Raw genomic sequence first — 19,533 nt, forward strand, 5'->3', positions numbered from 1 at the left:
CAAGGTGGGAGCAGGAATGCGAGTCCAGAAACCCGGGGTCAGAGAGCAGAAAGTCACAAAGTCAAAGGTCTGGGGGTCGAGAAGCAAGGAGTAATGAAGGCTAAGGTCCAAGGGTCGAGAAACAAGGGGTCATGAAGGCAAAGGGTCAAGAAGCAAGGAGTCCAGAAGCTGAGGTCCAGGGATCAGGAAGCAGGAGGCAGGAATCAAGAGGCCAGATGCAGCAAGGCAGGAAGTGTGTTGCTGTGGCAAAGGCCCGAAGGGAAATGCTGACCTATATCCCTTCCCGGCTCTTGCCACCAGGTGCAGTGTTACCAAGTGGCCTCACCTTGCCTCTCCAGAACAAACTTAGGAAGGCCCCAGTCCTGCGAAGCCCTGCTGGCCACAGGGCCTAGCTTCTGCACGCACTCCTGACACGAACACTCATTCCGCATCACCACTTTATGGACACTGCCTAGGAGGAAGGAGCGGAAACAGCTTTCACCTCTCTCCTTAGCTGGAGATCATTGACCAGCATGACCATGGTCCTCCAGATGTGCAACACGCTCACTCACTTTGCTCAGGAAAATTTGAGACTGGTCGTAGTGGCAAAGTCCAAAGTTTTTTTAAATAAATAAATAAATAAATAAAGCGGTTTGATAACTGCCTCTTTAGGGAATTCTCTCACACAGAGGGAAACATTCACCACGCTACAGAGCCCATTGTCCAGCCCTGCCTAGCCCACAATGAGAGATCAACACAGAACCCAAACTTGTGCATTATGCTTAAGTTGCAATGTCTTCCTGTATAGCAGGGTGGACGTTGAAAAACTACTCAGATCATAAAATCATAGGTCAATATAAAGGTTCCATGGATGGTTAAGTCCAATCAAAGGGGACTATGGGATGTGGCATTCATCTTGCTTTTCAGGCCAAGGGAACCAGCGTTTGTACACAGACAGCTTTCCAGGTCATATGGCCAGCATGACTAAACCACTTCTGGCGCAACAAAGGACTATGACGAGTGCCAGAGCGCACAAAAACACAGTTTACCTTCCAGCTTGCAGCAGTACCTATTTATCTACTCGTGCTGGTATGCTTTCGAACTGCTATGTTGGCAGGAGCTGGGACAAAGCATCTTGTTGTGTGGATTCAAACTGCTGATTGAATTGGGTGGTGCCACCCACATCCCAGAATCATAGAACTGTAGAGTTGAAAGTGACTGCAAGGATCATCTGGCCCCTGCAATGCATGTTTTTTTTGCACAATGTGGAGCTTGAATCCCAAACCCTGAGATTTAGTCTCATGCTCTACTGCAGAGCTTTCCAAACTGCTTTGCATGGGCAGGGCAGTGGGAAGTAAATAAATGGATAAGTGAAGAAAACCCACACCCCCTTTATTTATTCACACACACCCCTACCTGTCCAAAGCTGCATTCGCATAAAGTTTACCCAGCTTTGGGAAGGTAGTGCCAGGACTCCAGAGCACTTGTGCTGCCGTCCCAAAGATGGATAAAATTACTTCAGTAATCTTTTGAGGTCAATATTTGGCACTCCCAAATGGACCTTCTCAATAATGCTGCATCTCACCTGGTGTCCTATGCAAGAAAACTGCCTGATCCCAGATCCTGCACTGCAGCTGAGCAAGGTGCCTGGCTCTGTGAATGAGGCTCCAGGGCTCTGGCAGGGTCCTAGAGCCCTTCTCTCCTTCCCAAAGCAGGGCAAGTACTTACTAGGCTTCCGGTTTGGAAAGGCGGTGCCAGCACTCTGGCAGCATCCCAGAGCTCTTGCGCTGCCCTCCCAAAGCCAAAGTGGATGGGACTTTGTAATTTTTTATAAAATAGTGCCCTGTGCAAGGACAACATTTGAATTCCCCAAGTAAATCTTCTCAATTTTGCACCACATCAGATCAAAGCCGTGTGCAGGAATACTGCACCACTTAATCAGTTGAGCAAGGCTCTGGGGAGGCAGGGCAGACTTTTGGAAGGTAGTGCCAGGGTTCTGGGATGCTCCCTGCCAAAGCCAGACAAAATAGACTTTTCATTTTGTGCCATCTTGGCTAAGTACTGTGTGCAGGAAAGTTTCTGGTCCCACATGTGGATAAGCAAGCCACCTGACTTGGGAATGGGGCTCCAGGACTCCATCAGGGTCCTAGAGTCCTTCCCTCTGCCCAGCCACCCTCCCAAAGCCCGACAAAATGGAGGAGTTTGTAATGTTCCATAAAATGGCGACCTGCAGCACCTCAGCAACACTTCTCGCCTTGGGAAGGCAGTGTCAGGGCTCTGGCAGCATCTCAGAGCCCTTACACCACCCTCTCAAAACCAGACAAAATGGATCTTCTCAATTTTGCACCAACTCAGATCAAAGCCCTGCGGAAAACTGCTGCCACTTTTAATCAGCCAAGCAAGGTGCCTGGCTCTGGAAAGGAGGCTCCAGGGCTCTGGCAGGGTCCTACAGCCCTTCCCTCTGTCTCACCTTCCCAATGCCAAACAAAATGGACGGGACTTTGTAATCTTCCATAAAATGGCGTCCTGTGGAGGCCAATATTTGGCGCCACCAACTGGACCATCTCAATTTCACACCACCTTGCGTCAGCACCCCGTGCAAAGAAAATTCCAGTGCTCCAAATCCCGCACTGCGGCTAAGCAAGGCGCCTGGCTCTGGGAAGGAAGTTGCAGGGCTCCAGCAGGGTCTCAGAGCCCTCCATCCTTAGGAGATGCAATATGCTTGTAGCAAAATAGCAGAGCCACGGTTCCTGAAATGCATGCACCCCCCTCTCCACCCATTGTTTCTGTCCAGGGGGTAAGGATTATTTCGTCTTCACAAACCCCTTCCACATGAGAGACATTTAAAGTGAGATAAGGGATGGCTTTCCTGAGGTAACAAAAGGGAAGCCCCTAGAAACCTACAGCTGAAGGACAACTTTGTTTCTCAGAAACCATCTTTAGAAGGACCACAATAAAGTGCAGTGGTTCCATTGTACCTTTTGTACAATTCCGGGGCTCCACCACTAGGGGGCAGTTAGGATTTTTGGGTGGCTGAAATAGCATAGCATTATGTAAAAATGAGAACAGAATGGTGGACTGGAAACAGCATTAAGTACCTACAGGAAAAGCAGGGCTTGTACACACTCTCCTAGATAACAGAGCAGGTTCTACTTGAAAGGGCATGGAGATCAACAGACTGAAATGAGTATTGGACATACACAGAGGCCAGAAATGAAAAGGGCTGCGCGATGTCTGGTTTTCAGGATCGCGATATATCAACAGCTAAACATTGCGATATACCGATACATAACAATGTCTGAAATAAGGAGGAACTCTGTAGAGACAAACCAGGTAATCACTACTACTTAGGGGTATAAAACTTACAAATTTTAACTTCCCTTTAACATATTGCTACGACTGTTACTTTTATAGTACAGGTAATTTTTAAATTTGCACATTTTCTCAAAATTTAAAGCAGTAGTAATTAGTAGCATAGATATAAAGGTAAGGTGAGAAAATGTTCCCTAATAGACACAAGGGAGACACAAACATACACAGAAGGGGAGAAGGAAGGAAGGATGCTTAAACAAGAGGGCAAGGTTTATTTCTATTTTCTTTAATTCAGAAGTAAATAACCCATTTATTTTTCCACGGGACTAGCAGCAGCTTCCAGGAGAGCTCCAGCTGAGGGCAGCAGCAGTTCAAATGGCGGGGCTGGGCAGCAACTTGGGGGAGGGGTCTGGGGAGGCAAGGCCTTGTGAGGACCCCCGTATGGCTCGGGTGTCAGGGTCTTGTGGCAGGCAGAGATAGCCCAAAAAAGAGGAAGGGGAAAGGGACTCCCAGCAAGAAGCTTGGAGCTGGCTCAGACTGCGTCTCCCTCAAACACCTACCAGCCTGGCGCCTGCACTTAAAACAATAAGCTCATGAGGAAAGTTCCCGGGAAGGCTGCTTTCTCCAGCACCTGCTCTTGTGATTCGCTGCAGGAGGCAGAGGAGAGCTGAGGGGCAGCAGGAATGAGGAGCAATTATCAAACTCATGATTTCCCCCACATCGTGACTTTTGCATGGCACATGCACGCATTGTGACTCATGATTTTGTTGTGTTGTTCAGTCGTGTCCGACTCTTCGTGACCCCATGGACCAGAGCACGCCAGGCACCCCTATCCTCCACTGCCTCCCACAGTTTGGCCAAACTCATGCTAGTCGCTTCGAGAACCCTATCCAACCATCTCATCCTCTGTCGTCCCCTTCTCCTTGTGCCCTCCATCTTTCCCAACATCAGGGTATTTTCCAGGGAGTCTCATGATATATCACATCAAATACTATGAAACCATTACCACAAGGTGAGACTTCAGATTGGTTCTGGACAATATTGATACATTGCCCAGCCCTAGCAGCAACTAGATTTTTTTCTCTTCCAATTCCTGGGGGAAAGCACAGCTTAGTGGTGAAGGCTGTCCCTTCAGCAAGGACAAACAGAATGCAACATGCATACAACTCAATCATGTCTGCACAATAAGGGAAACTGTTCATATTTTGTAAAACATAAGAACTACACAGTGTGCTATAGGTGGAACAGGTTTATTCAGAAAGAACAAATTTGTAACAGGATTAAATTATCTTTGCAATAGAATGCAAGTTCTCTCTAATAAAGGTTTTCTTTTCACATTCCCAGAAACCAGACACCCAATAAATATTTCACAATGTTCCATATTAAATCACATTCCCTGGCTCCCGCCACTGAATTTAATTGTTTTTTTAAATACAAGATTACAAGACGACTTCTGGCAGCCCGAAATTCTGCCCAAAGACTTTACTCCTCTTTATTCAAGGTATATACAAAATGTTACACAGATACACTATGTACATTCGTGCAAACAGGAGCTCGCAAGCCCACTTTGTAGTGCCAACACAATGCACTGAGGGAGTAACACTGACATCACAGCTGTGCCAATCTCCTGGAAGAGTGCAGTGATTTAAGTCTACAATCATGCGCTCCTGAAAAACTGGCGAAGGATGAAGCTTACATTTTAAGAAGCTTCCCTGTGTGCTTTTCCTTTGGATGGACTTTTTCTAGCAGGTTCTACTGGAAAAAAGGCTCTGATGAAGACACAACAATCTATTATGTAAGCAACTGGCAAAATGACTTACAATGAGGTGCAATGCAGCAGCAATACCCATCCACCTTGCTAGCACCTTTCACCTCCAGGAAGGACCCTGGTCACAAACAAGCAGCTACGCCACCAGCCAGCTACTTCTGCTGCCTGTATGCAAATGTACAAAGTTATCTCGCATAGAGGGCCTCCTAGGTAGGATTCAAGCTAGACATGGGGCAAATCTTTGTCCCTCCCTCAAGCACCTGCTCTGAATGCCTTTTTCACTCAACATTCAGATACATCCTTTTGCACAGAAATATCTGGCCTAGTTCTGTATTAGGGTCCACAGGAGATAAAAAAAATATTTCAAACAACCTTGCTCACTGTTAAAATAATTCACTGCCCAACCAGGAAGAAAGGAGATCCAATTAAAGGTAGTTGAAATTCCAGAGATCAACATAAAAATATGTTTTTTTCAGTGATTTCCTCTAAAAAAGAAGAGGGGAGAAAGGTTTCCCCATCTTAAAAAAATTTAAAACCATCCAACAGAGATAGCAAACTATGTCACCTTCAAAAGTGTAGCCATATTTCCATCCCATCCTCAGATCATCTGCACTAAAAAGCCAGAAGCCAACCCCAAAATGGTAACAGGAGACAGATTCTCCCCCCGAGCTGCCTGTCCCATTTCATTAGACAAAAAGGAAAATGTTTTGCAGAGCTCTTTGTTTTTGGGAGGGATAGAGATTAAGATAGCTGTTAAATTTGGGCAGGAGGCCAACTGTGCAATAAAGCAAAAAGACAGAGATCTATGGTAAGGGACAAAGAGGATCCAAACCATCTAAACCTGGAATAAATTAGCAGAAAGGTGCTGAGCTGATGGCTACAATGACAAATGGAACAAAAGTCACTTACTGAGGAAACTGATTGGCTGCCTGAAGCAGAAGCCAGGAGAACCAAAGTCTTCTCCTGAACTTCACATGATGACCCTACATTATCTGCTCAGGAAGAGCAAAAGGGGAAGACTAACTCAGGATGCCTGGCACTCAAATTCCACTGAGCTCAACCATCATGTGTGACACTTGCTGCAACCGAAGATTACAGGACAGAAAACACGGGGCACTTTATGTCCTTGTAGGTTCCATGCCAAGTTACACCACCATGATCTTGACTTCGTCATTCTCATCAGCTCGATAGAAGAAGGGAATGCAGGGGTTCTGCAAGAGAGAGCCCAGCCTGTCCCGGGGGTTTTGAATTTCACGTAGAAGATGCATGATCTGCTTGGCGGTGGGGTCTTGCGAAGCAGGCTGGGGAACTTTGTTGTCAGTGTGTGATGGGTGGGATTGTGAAGCTGTGGATTCCAGTTCTGGCTCATCTGCCAAACTCACTTCTCGCAACCCTGGGAGACAAGATAGCAGATATTGTTTAACTTGTAGAGAAAAATGTTTGGTCTCAGGTTTTCCTGGAAGTCTCTCACACAAAACCTATAAAACTCTCTCTGTAACCCTAGTGTGTAGTAGATGGTTTCTATTGCTTGTGGAGAGCAGAAAGTAGTTCTGTCCAAGTTCAAAAACGGAGACATTTACTGATATTTCTCAAATTCTGGGGCTAAACCAGACGTCTCCAAACTACGGCCAGCGGGCTGGATACGACAAACTATGGAAATAGTTTGTGTGCATGCGCAAGCGTCATTTCTGGTGCACATCTGAGTCTGAGGAGGCCTGTGCGCATGCACACAAGCTATTTCCGGTGCTCCACTGACCTGGAAGTGCACCGGAAATAGCGTGTGAACACGCGTATGGGCGCGCTCTCTCCGCGAAATTGGCGCTGGAGCCACCGGCCCAAGGCCCGGTAAATTTGCCGACCCCTGGGCTAAACCAAGACACTGAAATTAAGCTTAGAACTCCCCATGAAGATACAGCAGCTATTTCCCCCACTGGTTATCACCACTGCTCACCTTCACCATCGGTAGCATTCAGCTCAACGTGCCTCACTGCTGTAAGAGCAGCATCACTCTTGGGGCCAAACTGGAGATCCACATTTTGAGCCATCTCCATGTATTTTATATACCATTCGTTCTTCTCCCCAACCAAGCGCATCACCAACTCCTGGAGCTCCAGTAACTTCATCTGCAGTGGAGCAGTATAAAGAGGGAAACAGAATCACCAAGAGTCACCTGTGTGTCCCACATGCACCATACCACCTCCCATTACAATGAATAGGTTTTCTCCTTCCAGTGTTCCTGGAATTGGTTCCTGGCAGCTTTTAAAGCATTCAAGCTTCTAGTCCTCAAGGTCCTTATTTTTTCTGCTCATCTATATCGCCTCTGCTTTGCACATGCCCATTGTCACTGTTCTCCTTTGCTCTCTTCCAACATCACCCTCTCCTGTGTTGGCATAATGGACCCAAGTGGGTCAGCACCACCAGGAGCACAAAGGCATGAACATTGATTTGCAAAGACTTTTCTTGGTGCTCTCAGAAGCAAGTTTCCAGATACATAACTTTCTTTAGAGCAAAGCAGCAACATAGGAGGTGTCCTCTTCCCCTTCGATCCAGGCTTGTACCATCACTACTTCTTTGTTCTACCTTAATTTACTGTGTAACTGATCAAGGAAAGTCAACTGTGTTTTATTTTCATCTGAGGTGCATGATTCTGAATCACCCTTCTTATGAAGCCCAAGCCTCTCCTTCCCCTTTGTCTCCTGTTATGTACAGGACACATATAAGAACATAAGAAGGGACTGCTGGATGGGTCCTGTTCTCACAGCGGCCAACCAGATGCCTATGGGAAGGACCAAAGTAGGACCTGAGTGCAACAGTTTCCTCCCCACTTGTAATTCCCAACAACTGTCACTTAGGGGGCATACCACCTCCAACTGTGGAGGCAGAACACAGCCATCATGACTAATAGCCATTGATAGTCTTGTCCTCCATGCATTTGTCTACTCCTCTTTTAAAGCCCTCCAAGTAATTTAAGAAACCTTTTTGTAAGCAGTGGAAGTGGCTTTGTGCATGCAGGCAGACAGAGGTGTTCAGGAAGGTCACAGATTACAACAACAGGTGCCCAGAGCTCAGCAGTTGACCAGTTTACTCCCTTAAATGGGGTGAGCCAGACTCTGCATGAGGGTCTTCTTCCAGTGTGACAGGCACTGTAGACAGTGGACCCTCCTTCAATCAGTGGACCCTCCTTCAATCAGAGATCTGCTTCAGTAAGCACTGCAATCCAGGTACAGGAGCAAAAGGTGGTTGGTGCCCTCATTAACAGTGTGAAACTCACAATACCCCAACCAACCCTGTTCACTCTCTTCTGGTACTGTGTCAGAAAGATCCCTTTGTTGGGAAGGGAGGAGATCCCTTGCTCACCTTCATTTCCTCCTTGTCCTGGGCCAGTCGGCTGATGTACTCTTCTTTCTCCCGGTGGCGCTGCTTTAGGATAGCCCTCTGACTCTGGTACAAGGCAATGTACTCACCTGAAACACAGGAGACACAAGTGAGTCTTAGCAAGTCTGTTCAAAGGGTGGTGCTGAAAACTCCACATTCACCCTTACATACATGCTTACTATACCTGCAACCATGAAATGGGGTTGCCCCCACCTCCTCCTCTCCTTGGAAAAAGAAAACAAGGTAGGCAAAGCTTCTGGTATGTTCTGAAATCTAGCAGAACCCACATGTTGCAATAGGTCTTTTGGAAGAAGGGAACAGTTTCCCACCAGCAACTTACAAAAGTTTTATAAACATTGAACAAAGATGAAAAGCCATTAAGCAGCTAAATGTATGTATTCTGCCTTTTACTTTCAGCTAGAAAATGCCATATGAAACCAATCAGCTCAAGAATTCTGAGGTTTAAAGGTTTTCCACAATTTCTTTATTTACATGTTTTATTTTGCTGGAAACTAAAAGGGAGAAGGAGGGATGGACATAAATAACTCTGCCTGCCTGCTACTACAGGATGCAATGCAAGCTGCAAAATAAGCCTTTTTGCAGCCTGCACTGCCACATAGTAAGCATGATTATGTGCTCCAAGCAGTGTTTGGTTGGCTTCAGAGTGGGATTGTGCCATCTGCATGCCAGTCTTTGTCTGGCTTGATTCATAGCCTGGAGCTTCTCAGAAGACCAAGGGACCTTGCAGGCTCCATAATGCCATAGAGGACATTCAGAAGCAATCATGTCAGCTGTCTGTTCCATAGCAAGACCTGTGCTTTCTCCACCGGAAGATCCCACAGAGCATTCAGGAACACATCCATTTCCATCCAAGTGGGCCCACTAGTCATAAGCGAGGGATAGCCATTGTCAGTCCAACCATAACGGGATAAAGATCTCACCATGACAAGGAAGTAGACTGCACTCCCCCTTATCCTCAGGTCTCTCATATCACTTGGGACAAAGACTGTATCAAGAGTATGCTCTGCATGGTGTGTCAGACCAAAGACTATTTGAGATAGATCCATGGAAGTCTCTAGCTGGCCCAATGGTAGCTACACATGGTTACTGGAGACACCCAGGACAACCACCCTGGTGTTCTCCAACACCCCACAGATCACCTTGGCCAGCCCGATCAGGGATGCTGCTGGGCAACTGGGTGGCCAGCAGGCCAGCAGCAAGTTGAATCTGTCTCTCTTAAACAACACCAGGTACAGACCATCTAAGCCTATCCCAACATCAAGAGGTTTTCTGGTCAATGAGATAATGTTTTATGAACAATATCAACACCTCCCCCTCAACCACCTGGTAGTATAGCCTAGTGCTGTACCATGTACCCAGGTGGGCATAGCTGGGTAAGGTCAGGTCCACCCAGTTCACTCAGCCAAGTCTCAGTAATGCAGGTCAGATCAGTCTGTTCATCTATGATGAACACGGTCTTATTACAGACCAATCTGGCATTCAGTAACAGCATCACCAAACCAGAGGGCTCAGTGGATTTGCTACTAGTACTTTCCAAAGGAGAGGACTCGAATGAGGAATACAGATTAAACATCTAGGCCTTGGTACTCAAATGGCATCTTCCTCTGCCCATGACCACTGAGACTGGATAGCATTTTAACAACTCCCTGCTACCTGCACACCCAGACACCCATCATCTATCACAACTGAGAGATTCAGGCCAAAGATAGTAAACTTAAGATTCAATAGTATGTGCATACCACACTATCAGGAGGAAGGTTGTGAATCCACAACTACTCTCTTTCTGCCTCTCACTCGAGGGAAGCCACACCAAACCAAACTTCCCCTCAACCAGGTTCTCATCATGGGTGAGGGTTACATTCCATGTCCCACAGTTTCAGCCCTACATATCCTGACCGACACTGGTGAGCTGCTCTTCCCCTATGGCTCCCCAAAGTGGCAACACCCTTAGGTGTTGTCCCCTTTGGGGATGACCCCGCCTGCCTGCTGTTATAATAAGGAAGGCTCTGGACCACATCCACAGTCCAGAGATCCTATGGGAGAATTGCCACATAATCTATTTCAAAGTGTTAGTCTGTTAGTCACACTTCCCCAGACATCTCACTGAAACATGGAGAGGGGCACTGAATTCAACTTACCTATAGTGTCCGTTTCTCCAGACAACTGTATGCAACGATGTTCCAGCTCTTCCACCCGGTCCTTCAGCTCTGCCCTCTCATGCATCAGGTCTGTGAATCGAGACTAGAAAGCACAACAGCCAGTCACCATTGAGGATTAGTTACAGGTAGGTAGCTGTGTTGGTCTGCCATAGTCAAAACAAAATAAAAAATAAAAAAATTCCTTCCAGTAGCACCTTAGAGACCAACTAAGTTTGTTCTTGGTATGAGCTTTCGTGTGCATACCAAGAACAAACTTAGTTGGTCTCTAAGGTGGTATCTGAAGAAGTGTGCATGCACACGAAAGCTCATACCAAGAACAAACTTAGTTGGTCTCTAAGGTGCTACTGGAAGGAATTTTTTTTATTTTTTATTTTGCTTTGACCATTGAGGGTGTTAGAAGAAGAAGAAAATGTGGAAGAAGAAAATCCAACCTCTCCCGGCATAGCAGCCAGCACCACCACAGCAATAATCAGCACAAGGGACAGCTTCTCACCGATAGGCAGGAGATAGGCACCATCCCTTGGAAGGTAAAATGATCTTATTTCTAGAAAAGAAAGCAGCAGAAGGCTTCTACCCAGGCAGGTCTGACTGCTTAGCAGGAAAAGCCTGCAGCTGCTTTCCAAGGGAAGAAGTCACTAGAAGACTAAATATTTTCAGATCAGATCCCTTAAGAACATATACACTTAGAATGTGGTGAGGTGTATCAACAATAAACAAAGTGTGGTAAGGAAGCAGAGCTTCTGTTTGGCTTGATTCTTCCACAAAGCATCTTCTGATTCCAAAGCAGCATCACCACACAAAACATTGGGGCAGGGAGAGAGAAGAGAACCTACATGGTGAAAATCTGATTAAGTGCTAATTATTATAATGATCTTGGGGAATGAAGGAACTACTATAGCCGTTTGGCTGATAAAGAGAAAACCAGTCCATCCAACACCACACAGCTCAATAGGCAAAGGCAGGATTGCAAAGGCTCTTCATCAGTGATGGGACCTTCACATGAACATGCTCATAAAGTGCTGAAAGATGTATTGCATTAACTAGCACATGTGCTATTTGTCTGGGTTTGTAGCCAAAAGCATTAAACACACACCTGCAGCTTCTCCATGGCACTTTTTAAGGCTTCGTGAACCTCACCTGGAACGGAATCTGCGGCAGAATCTGAAAAGGGTCAGGTAATTTGATTAAGAGACTGCAGAAGGAACGGCCTTGTGGTCCAACCTGGCTGGTACCCAAATAGACACCTGAATATGCACATCCACACACAGGAGCACACCTACCTCCCGCAGATGCAACATGCAGCTGCTGCTCCTTCCTCAGTATGGCAATCTGCTTCAGGAGGCCTCTGCATTGCCTCCTCTGCTCAGACAGTTGCTGCCTCATCTCCTCTCGCTCAGTCTCCACTTGGGACATAACAGATGTCAAGAAAACCACCTAAGATGCAATTCCATATGCTGAAGTTTAGCATAAGGGTGTTGTTAAATGTAAAAAATATAAATATATCCTGGGGACCATATGAAGAATTATAGCTGTTTTAAGTAGAGTAATAAGTGCACAATCAAACCAATGCTAGCATGTTGCAAGGGGGTTAGAAAGAATTTAGGAAGGTTCCTTTTTGCCTGTAGCTCATTTCATCAGTCATCCTCATATTTCCACAGCTCTGTAGGCACATTTACGCTTCATTATACCTATGCTCTAAAACTTTGGCTTAGTGTTGGAAAAAATATGCTCCAGGCCTTTTCTTGAGGTGGAGAGGGTCTTTTGAAAGCACAAAAATCACTATACTAAGATACAACTAATACCAATTCAAAATTGTTGGCTTCACAATGCTACCCAATTCTGAAACTCTAGGATTACTCTTTCCAAGAATTCAGCACATTCTCAGGTTGGCCCTGTAGAGGCAGTGACATATTCAGTAAGATACTGTGAGAAGCTGGCTGCAGAGACTGGAAAGTCTGCAATGGTCTTTTTCATCTAGATGGGCCAGCAAAAATAGAAGTGCCTGGGTTGTAAGGATTGGTAATGCTGAGGCATTGTCCTAAGCCTCAAAACTAGAGCCTCCTGAATGTGCCTGTTTGCATTTGCATTCAGAATGATTTCAGTAAATTCATCATCTCTTGCTTTAGGGACTTGCCAAGTTGACAGTCAAAAAACACACCCAATTGATAAACCAAGTTCTGCAAACCTGCTGAGACACATTACATGTTAAAATAGTCTACAGAGGCCCTTCTTGTCTCTGAAGCTAACCTGTCTGGAACAAGCCAGTACTGAAGTGGGAAACTAGTTGGGAGTCCAATGTTTACTTGCTCTGGCTTGCTTGGAGGCACACAAGGGGGTGGGGAGAACAGAGAGGGAGCCTGTGGGTCACGAGCAGGATACAAGCATAGGCTGAGAAATAATCCAATTTAAAAGCATGGGGAAATTAATCTACGTTTAATGTCAAGGGAAGATAAATCCATAAATGCAACACATTTCTGCTAGCAGTATTCAGCTGAAAGTCCTTGAACAGAACTTCAGGGCTGCTGTATCTCTGAGCTTCCAAGTTATTCCCTGCCCACCCTTCCTATTCCCCTCATCTCCTGAAGCACTCATGTAAAACCATAAGGACTTGCCAGGCACTCACCATTTCCTCTCTACTTTCAAAATTATCTGGGATGGTAAGGGCAGGAGTCTTCAGCTCTTCTACAGTCTCTTCGGTTTCCACTCCATCCCCTGTCAGCAAAGGAAGACAGCAGAGAGGAGTTAGAACATCCTGCTACGATCAGCCGCCCTGTGTCCCCGCTAATGGAAAAGACAACTCACCTTGTGCCCTGGGAAGCATCCTTGCATCTAGTTCTGCCATGAGCTGGCTGACCTGAGCCTGCAGCTCCTTGTTTTCTTTGGAAATCATCTCCAGGCTTTCCTTCAAGAAAGAGGCAGCAGGTGTTTTGGCTGCTTCTTCCACAAAAGTACGCTGACCAAACCCAACACAAAGGCTTCATGTGATTCCTTTCTACTACAACTACTGACCCAGAACCGGAAAAACAAACATTTGGAAAGCCCTTCTCATTCCAACATCCAACCACCAGAGTTGGGATTTCCAGTATGTCAGCTCCTACCTCAGGCACTTGTCACCTTACATCCCACACCCAAGCTCTCACTCAAAGCTGACAAAGGCCCAATTGCACCATTAGAATTATGCAATACCACACAACTGTATGCATGTCCGCATTAATTATTCCTAACATTGAATTGTTTTTCACTTGGTGCATAATTCAATGACCTGGGCAGCTGCAGCCGAGGACCAAGCAGGCTTCAGATGAAAACTGAATCCTCCTGGACCTACTCCGTTTTAACCTCCACAGCCCTGCTTAGCAGTCCTCCCAAGCTCCAATACTTACCTTGGCTTCCTGCAGCTCCTTGAAATGCATCTCCACAGTCACTTTGCCCTGGACCTCTTCGTGCTGCAGCCGATCCATGAGCTGCACCTGAAGAAGGTATTGCTTGTGCAACTCCTCTTTCTCTGTGGCTAGCTGCTGGTATGCTGTAGTGTACTGCTGGAGGTGGGCATAATACTGATCCCGCTGCTCCTGAAGGGCCTGAGCCTCCTGTGTTTTCTGAGCCTCCTAGGATGGTGAGGGAAATAAGCTGGTTACCAAATCAACAGTCCAGAGGTGATGCGCTCTCTCTCTCAATCCACACACATATAACACACAATCTCCCGGATCTCAGTAGGGCTTGGCAATGTATCAATATTGTCCAAAACCAGTCTGAAGTCCACCTCGTGGTAATGGTTTCAAAATATTTGATGTGGTGATATATCGTGAGTCACAATGCGTGCATGTGCTATGCGAAAATCACGATGTGGGGGAAATCGTGAGTTCGGTCATTGCTCCTCTCCTCGTTCCTGCTGCCCCTCAACTCTCCTCTGCCTCCTTCAGCGAATCACAAGAGCAGGTGCTGGAGAAAGCAGCCTTCCGGGGAACTTTCCTCATGAGCTTCTTGTTTTAAGTGCAGGCGCCAGGCTGGTAGGTGGTTGAGAGAGACGCAGTCCGAGCCAGCTCCAAGCTTCTTGCTGGGAGTCCCTTTCCCCTTCCTTCCTTCCTCTGGCCTATCTCTGACACCCGAGCCATGCGGGGGTCCTCACAAGAGCAGGAAGGCCTTTCGGCCTTGCCTCCCCAGACCCCTCCCCCAAGTTGCTGCCCAGCCCCACCATTTAAACTGCTGCTGCCCTCAGCTGGGGCTCTCCTGGAAGCTGCTGCTAGTCCCATGGAAAAATAAACTGGGTTATTTACTTCTGAATTAAAGAAAATGAAAATAAACCTTGCCCTCTTGTTTAAGCATCATTCCTCCCTTCTCCCCTTCTGTGTGTGTGTTTGTGTCTCCCTCATGTCTATTATGGAACATTTTCTCACCTTACCTTTGATATCTATGCTACTAATTACTCTTACAGTTTTAAATTTTGAGAAAATGTGCTAATTTAAAAATCACCTGAACTATAAAATAACAGTAATAACAATATGTTAAAGGGAAGTTAAATTTTGTAAGTTTTAGACCGCTAAGTAGCAGTAGTTGCCAGAAGATTACCCGGTTTGTCTCTACAGAGTTTCATCCTTATTTCACACATCGTTCTGTATCAGTATACCGCAATGTTTACAGGTACAACCAGATGTGATGGTAGCAGGATCTAACCCAGGTTCTAGATCTTATATGATACAGCAGGGGAGCAGGCCAACCCCCTGTCCAGTCCATGCACTTCTCCCCAGTCATGTCATCTCCTGGCAGGAACTGCACCTATGTTTTTAAGACTGCAAAACTGATTACTGCAACTCAGGCAACTTTAAGTTTTGTTTAAGTAAAGTTTATGCAGAACCTCCTTAAGATGTCCCCCAGGAAACACATGAAGGCTGCCCCTGGTGGTTCTTCCATATTGTTACATCCCTTTTAAAAAAGAGCATCCTACCAGAAGAAAAACGCCAAGGGAGAACCATTGGCTTCCTTCCCCAGTGAGACGCAAGAGACTAGATCCATCCCCACCTACAATTTTTGGTATAACTTCTATAAATTCCCATATGCTTCTCTCCCTGGCCACATAATGCCATAATGCTGGGACGCATTCAAAGGATTTGAAACTATGAAAACTATGGTTTGCTAACACCAAACCAGTGGGGGGTGGGGGAGACAACTAGTGAAGAACTAGAAGGCAGGTAAAGAAACTGGAAGGTTACACTGCCAAATCTTTGGAATCAGAATACAAACATTTGTGAATCCTTCAGACACCACAGACTGGATTTGAAAAACCAAAATTATTACAAGAGGAGTGAACATGTCTCTTCCACTCAAGCCAGGCTGCTCTGAATTCTGCTGGGTAGAGAAGCTCTTCTGACATTATTCTTCATTTCAGTCAGATGGCTGAACTATGTAGCCTTACCTGAGGAACTGCAAGAGTAATTTCCTAAGACAGTCTCAAGGAAAACAGCTCAGCACTTGAGGAAATGTATGCAAGGAGAAGACCACACCCCACTGATTTGTGTCACCCATAGCCCACTGCCTCTGCCCCTGGTCCCACATGCCCTATTACTGGCTCCCTTCATTCACAGTGGTACCACAGCCAGAGCATTACCGTTTCCTTGAGTTCAGCTAGCTTCTCTTGCAGTTCTCCAATCTTCTTGGCCAACTCCTTCTTCACATGCTGCTCTGACTGCAAGGCACTCGTCACCTCCATGTTCTCATTGGTCTGTGAAGACATAAGGCAGCCAAATGAGGCAGCACCACAAATCTTCCCAATAGTGGTGAAGTACGTATCAGTCTATTGTTATGGAACCTTCTGCATCCCTGTCAGAAATCATAATAGCTTGGGAGCAACCTAAAATAGGGGGTAGGGGATGAAGAAGGAAACCATGGGGGAAAGGCAAAGAGCCTTTAGAGCTTTGGACTAAGGATAAAAGTATTTTAACACAGGTTTTTTAGGCCAGGGAGTTGTGCAGAAGTTTCACCCCTGGTTAACAGAAGCACCATCCACAACTCCTCTGCTTTCTGAGCCTTTAAACTGCTAATATTTAAGCTCCTACCTCTCTCCCTGAAACTATAAGGTTCAGATACTTGTCTGCAAACTAAAGGGTCCTTTATGCATTCCCTATATTAAAACTACACTTGTGTATGACTTATTATGAAATCCGGGTGCAGCTAGCTAAAATATTTGACCATACAGTGGTACCTCGGGTTGTGGACATGATCCGTTCCAGGGTGCCAATCGCACCCCAAAAAGTCCGCAACCCGAGCAGCGATATTGTGCAAGCGTGATATTGCACATGTGCGCAGGGCAAAACCTGGAAGTAAACACTTCCAGGTTTGCCGCATTCACAACCCGCAAAAACGCAACCTGCAGCGAACTTGTTTTGAGCTTCAAAGATAAAGCATACACATTTAGCAACATACATAGGAAAAGCTTCAGAAGACTTGTAGGTTTACGCGTGTTGTACTCAGAACAGGGCAACCACTGCTCTCCAAACAGAAGGCTACCTCACTTAATGCACAAATACACAGGTTTGTGAGCAAGTCGTTTCAAGTCTCCCTCTTAGGGCAATAAGATTGGATTTTAGATATAGCACAGATTTCAGGCAACATGTAGGCAGTCATCACTAGCCAGAAACAAAATGAGACTGAAATTGTTGACCATTATAGGTCCAAGGAAAAGACATTGGTTCCTCAAGACAAACAGGGAACAGCAACAACCAAGGGAGAGTGAAACTGGAGGAAAGAGAACCTTTGCAACAATCTACAAGGGTTCCCTTGGTGCTTGATGGCTTCCTTTTAGAGTTCAAACATCCCTAGCACTGGAAGTTTCTGGATGGACAGCAAAGGGGGCCACTGCCTCTCACCACAAGGAGGAACATACCAGTTTGACAAAGCCATTCTGCAGCTCTGCCAGCTGCTCCTTGAGCTCCCGGTTCTGAGTCATGGCTCGGCTGATGGTTGCCTTGTCACTCTGCATGTTCTCCAGGATCTGCTGTCTGTCCACAGCCTCCTCACTGTAGCGCTGCACTGTCTTTTCCAACTCCTGCAGCTGCTCCTCCTGCTCCTGATTGAGGCGGCTCAGCTGCTCATTGTCCCGCATCTGGGCTTGGCACTGCCCACGAAGCTCCTCCTTCTCCTCCTGCAACCGAATGAGCTCTTCTTGCAAGCGCAGCTCAGCTTCTGTGGGCCCCGAATGGGGGGCAGGATCACTTTCCAGGGGCTTCACTACTAGGAGGTCAAGTCAGAGAGGCAGACTGTTCATGGCCAACTTAAGGAGCAAAAGCAGTGCCTAGGTGAGGAGTGCAGAGCCCTCTTCCATGGCTTACTCTCCGCCCCCCCCCAGCACACACAACTCAGGCACTATCCCCCCATTGCTCAGGTGCTGATAATGAAAGTGAGTCTGGCCAAATGTAAAGCACTTTAAAGGGGTGTGGCTGTGTCAGCTCCCTTTGCCCCTTAAATTGGAACTCAGCTTTCTATGTGATTGCGGCACATTCAAATTTAACACACACAAACTTGGTAGTCTGGCCATGTTGTCATTCAAGAATAACCATAAAAGGGTGGAGAATTAGCTTGACCAAAAGGTCCCTTTGTTGCCTTAAACCAGTGATGGCCAAACTTGGCCCTCCAGCTGTTTTGGGACTACAATTCCCATCGTCCCTGACCACTGGTCCTGTTAGCTAGGGATGATGGGAGTTGTAGTCCCAAAACAGCTGGAGGCCCAAGTTTGGCCATCACTGCCTTAAACGAAAGGCAAGCCAAAATGTGCCATGGAGTGTTCACTCTACAGGAAGCAGGGACAAATCAAGATGCTCTAACACATGTGTGTCTACAGGATACACGCAGGTGTAAACACATTTGCTGCAGGCACACTTGACATCTTAAGGTGTACACCTAAGAATGGAACGTGGGGGAGAGAAATGTTGGTCAATCCTCTGCAAAAGGATTAAGAGGAGAGCCTCTGTCTGTTAAGATGGGAGAAATTGCACCAGGCAACTAACGGAGCAACATAATAGAAGGCATGGTTAATGGCCTTATTTAAACAATTGATCCAGCTAGCTCAGTACTATCTACTTTAATCAGCAGCAGCTCTCCAGGTTCTTGGGTCTTTCCTATCACCTGCAACCAGATCCATATACAGTGGTACCTTGGTTTTCAAACATCTCCATTGATGAATGTTTTGGTTTTTGAATGTGCCTCAGAAGTTGAAGGGCTTCCGCTGAGTGTATATGTTATTTTTCTCAATTTTCTCTGTTAAATTTGCAGACCACCCTTTGCGCCTCGGTTTTCAAATGTTCTGTAACTCGAACGCTCTTCCAGAATGGATTATGTTCGAAAACCGAGGTACCACTGTATATGTATTTATAAAGGAGTAGCCAGGAATTGATCGTCGGAACTTTTGCATATCACTGTGCTACAGCACGGAGTAAAAAGACAGGTGATTTTGTGTAGAATAGAGTATGTTTAGGGGGCAAAGGGAATGGCAAAGTATGCAAGAAGGCCTTGCTTTAAGCTGCAGTTTCTGAACACTGAACCTTACTGGACTGACTGCTGATCAACTCCGAGAGATTGGCTTCCAGCTCCTGAATTCGAGTTGTACTCAGGTCCTTTTCTTCTGCCAGAGCCTGGACCTACACCACAGGAATTGGAAAGGGAAGACTAGTGTTGCTATCCTTCCATGTCTTTCATGCAGAAAGTAAATCTCTCCATTGTTCTATTAACAGAAAGATATCTGCCTGCTATTCAGTGCAGGAGAAGCTGTCCATACCTGGTCAGAAAGCAACTGTACTCGTTGCTGCCAGATTCCCCCTTCTTCTTTCAGCTTGTGGACATACTGATCCCGTTCAGTCTGCAGATGCTGGATCGACTCAGACATCTGCCCACCAAGCAAAGAGAAAAAATATTGTGAATAAAGAAAACACC

The 19,533-nt window shown here is 46.2% G+C and overlaps 1 protein-coding gene across 7 annotated transcripts in view; it reads right to left on the reverse strand.

The window, feature by feature from the left end:
* Positions 1-4,524: 4,524 nt before the first annotated feature.
* GOLGA2 (golgin A2) overlaps positions 4,525-19,533 on the reverse strand; it is a 44,846-nt gene continuing 29,837 nt past the window's right edge. For all 7 annotated transcript variants that reach the window (XM_033138176.1, XM_033138173.1, XM_033138175.1 and 4 more), the window contains 13 exons: positions 19,379-19,486; positions 19,151-19,241; positions 17,492-17,838; positions 16,217-16,330; positions 13,995-14,219; positions 13,417-13,516; positions 13,238-13,326; positions 11,895-12,048; positions 11,708-11,775; positions 10,594-10,696; positions 8,417-8,523; positions 7,011-7,182; positions 4,525-6,452 (listed from right to left, as the gene is read on the reverse strand). In XM_033138176.1, coding sequence (XP_032994067.1) covers positions 6,205-6,452; positions 7,011-7,182; positions 8,417-8,523; positions 10,594-10,696; positions 11,708-11,775; positions 11,895-12,048; positions 13,238-13,326; positions 13,417-13,516; positions 13,995-14,219; positions 16,217-16,330; positions 17,492-17,838; positions 19,151-19,241; positions 19,379-19,486 — 1,926 coding nt within the window. In that variant the 3' untranslated portion in view covers positions 4,525-6,204. The remainder of the gene's footprint in view (positions 6,453-7,010; positions 7,183-8,416; positions 8,524-10,593; positions 10,697-11,707; positions 11,776-11,894; positions 12,049-13,237; positions 13,327-13,416; positions 13,517-13,994; positions 14,220-16,216; positions 16,331-17,491; positions 17,839-19,150; positions 19,242-19,378; positions 19,487-19,533) is intronic.

The sequence above is a fragment of the Lacerta agilis genome, chromosome Z (genome assembly GCF_009819535.1).
Source record: "Lacerta agilis isolate rLacAgi1 chromosome Z, rLacAgi1.pri, whole genome shotgun sequence".
Taxonomy (NCBI): domain Eukaryota; kingdom Metazoa; phylum Chordata; class Lepidosauria; order Squamata; family Lacertidae; genus Lacerta; species Lacerta agilis.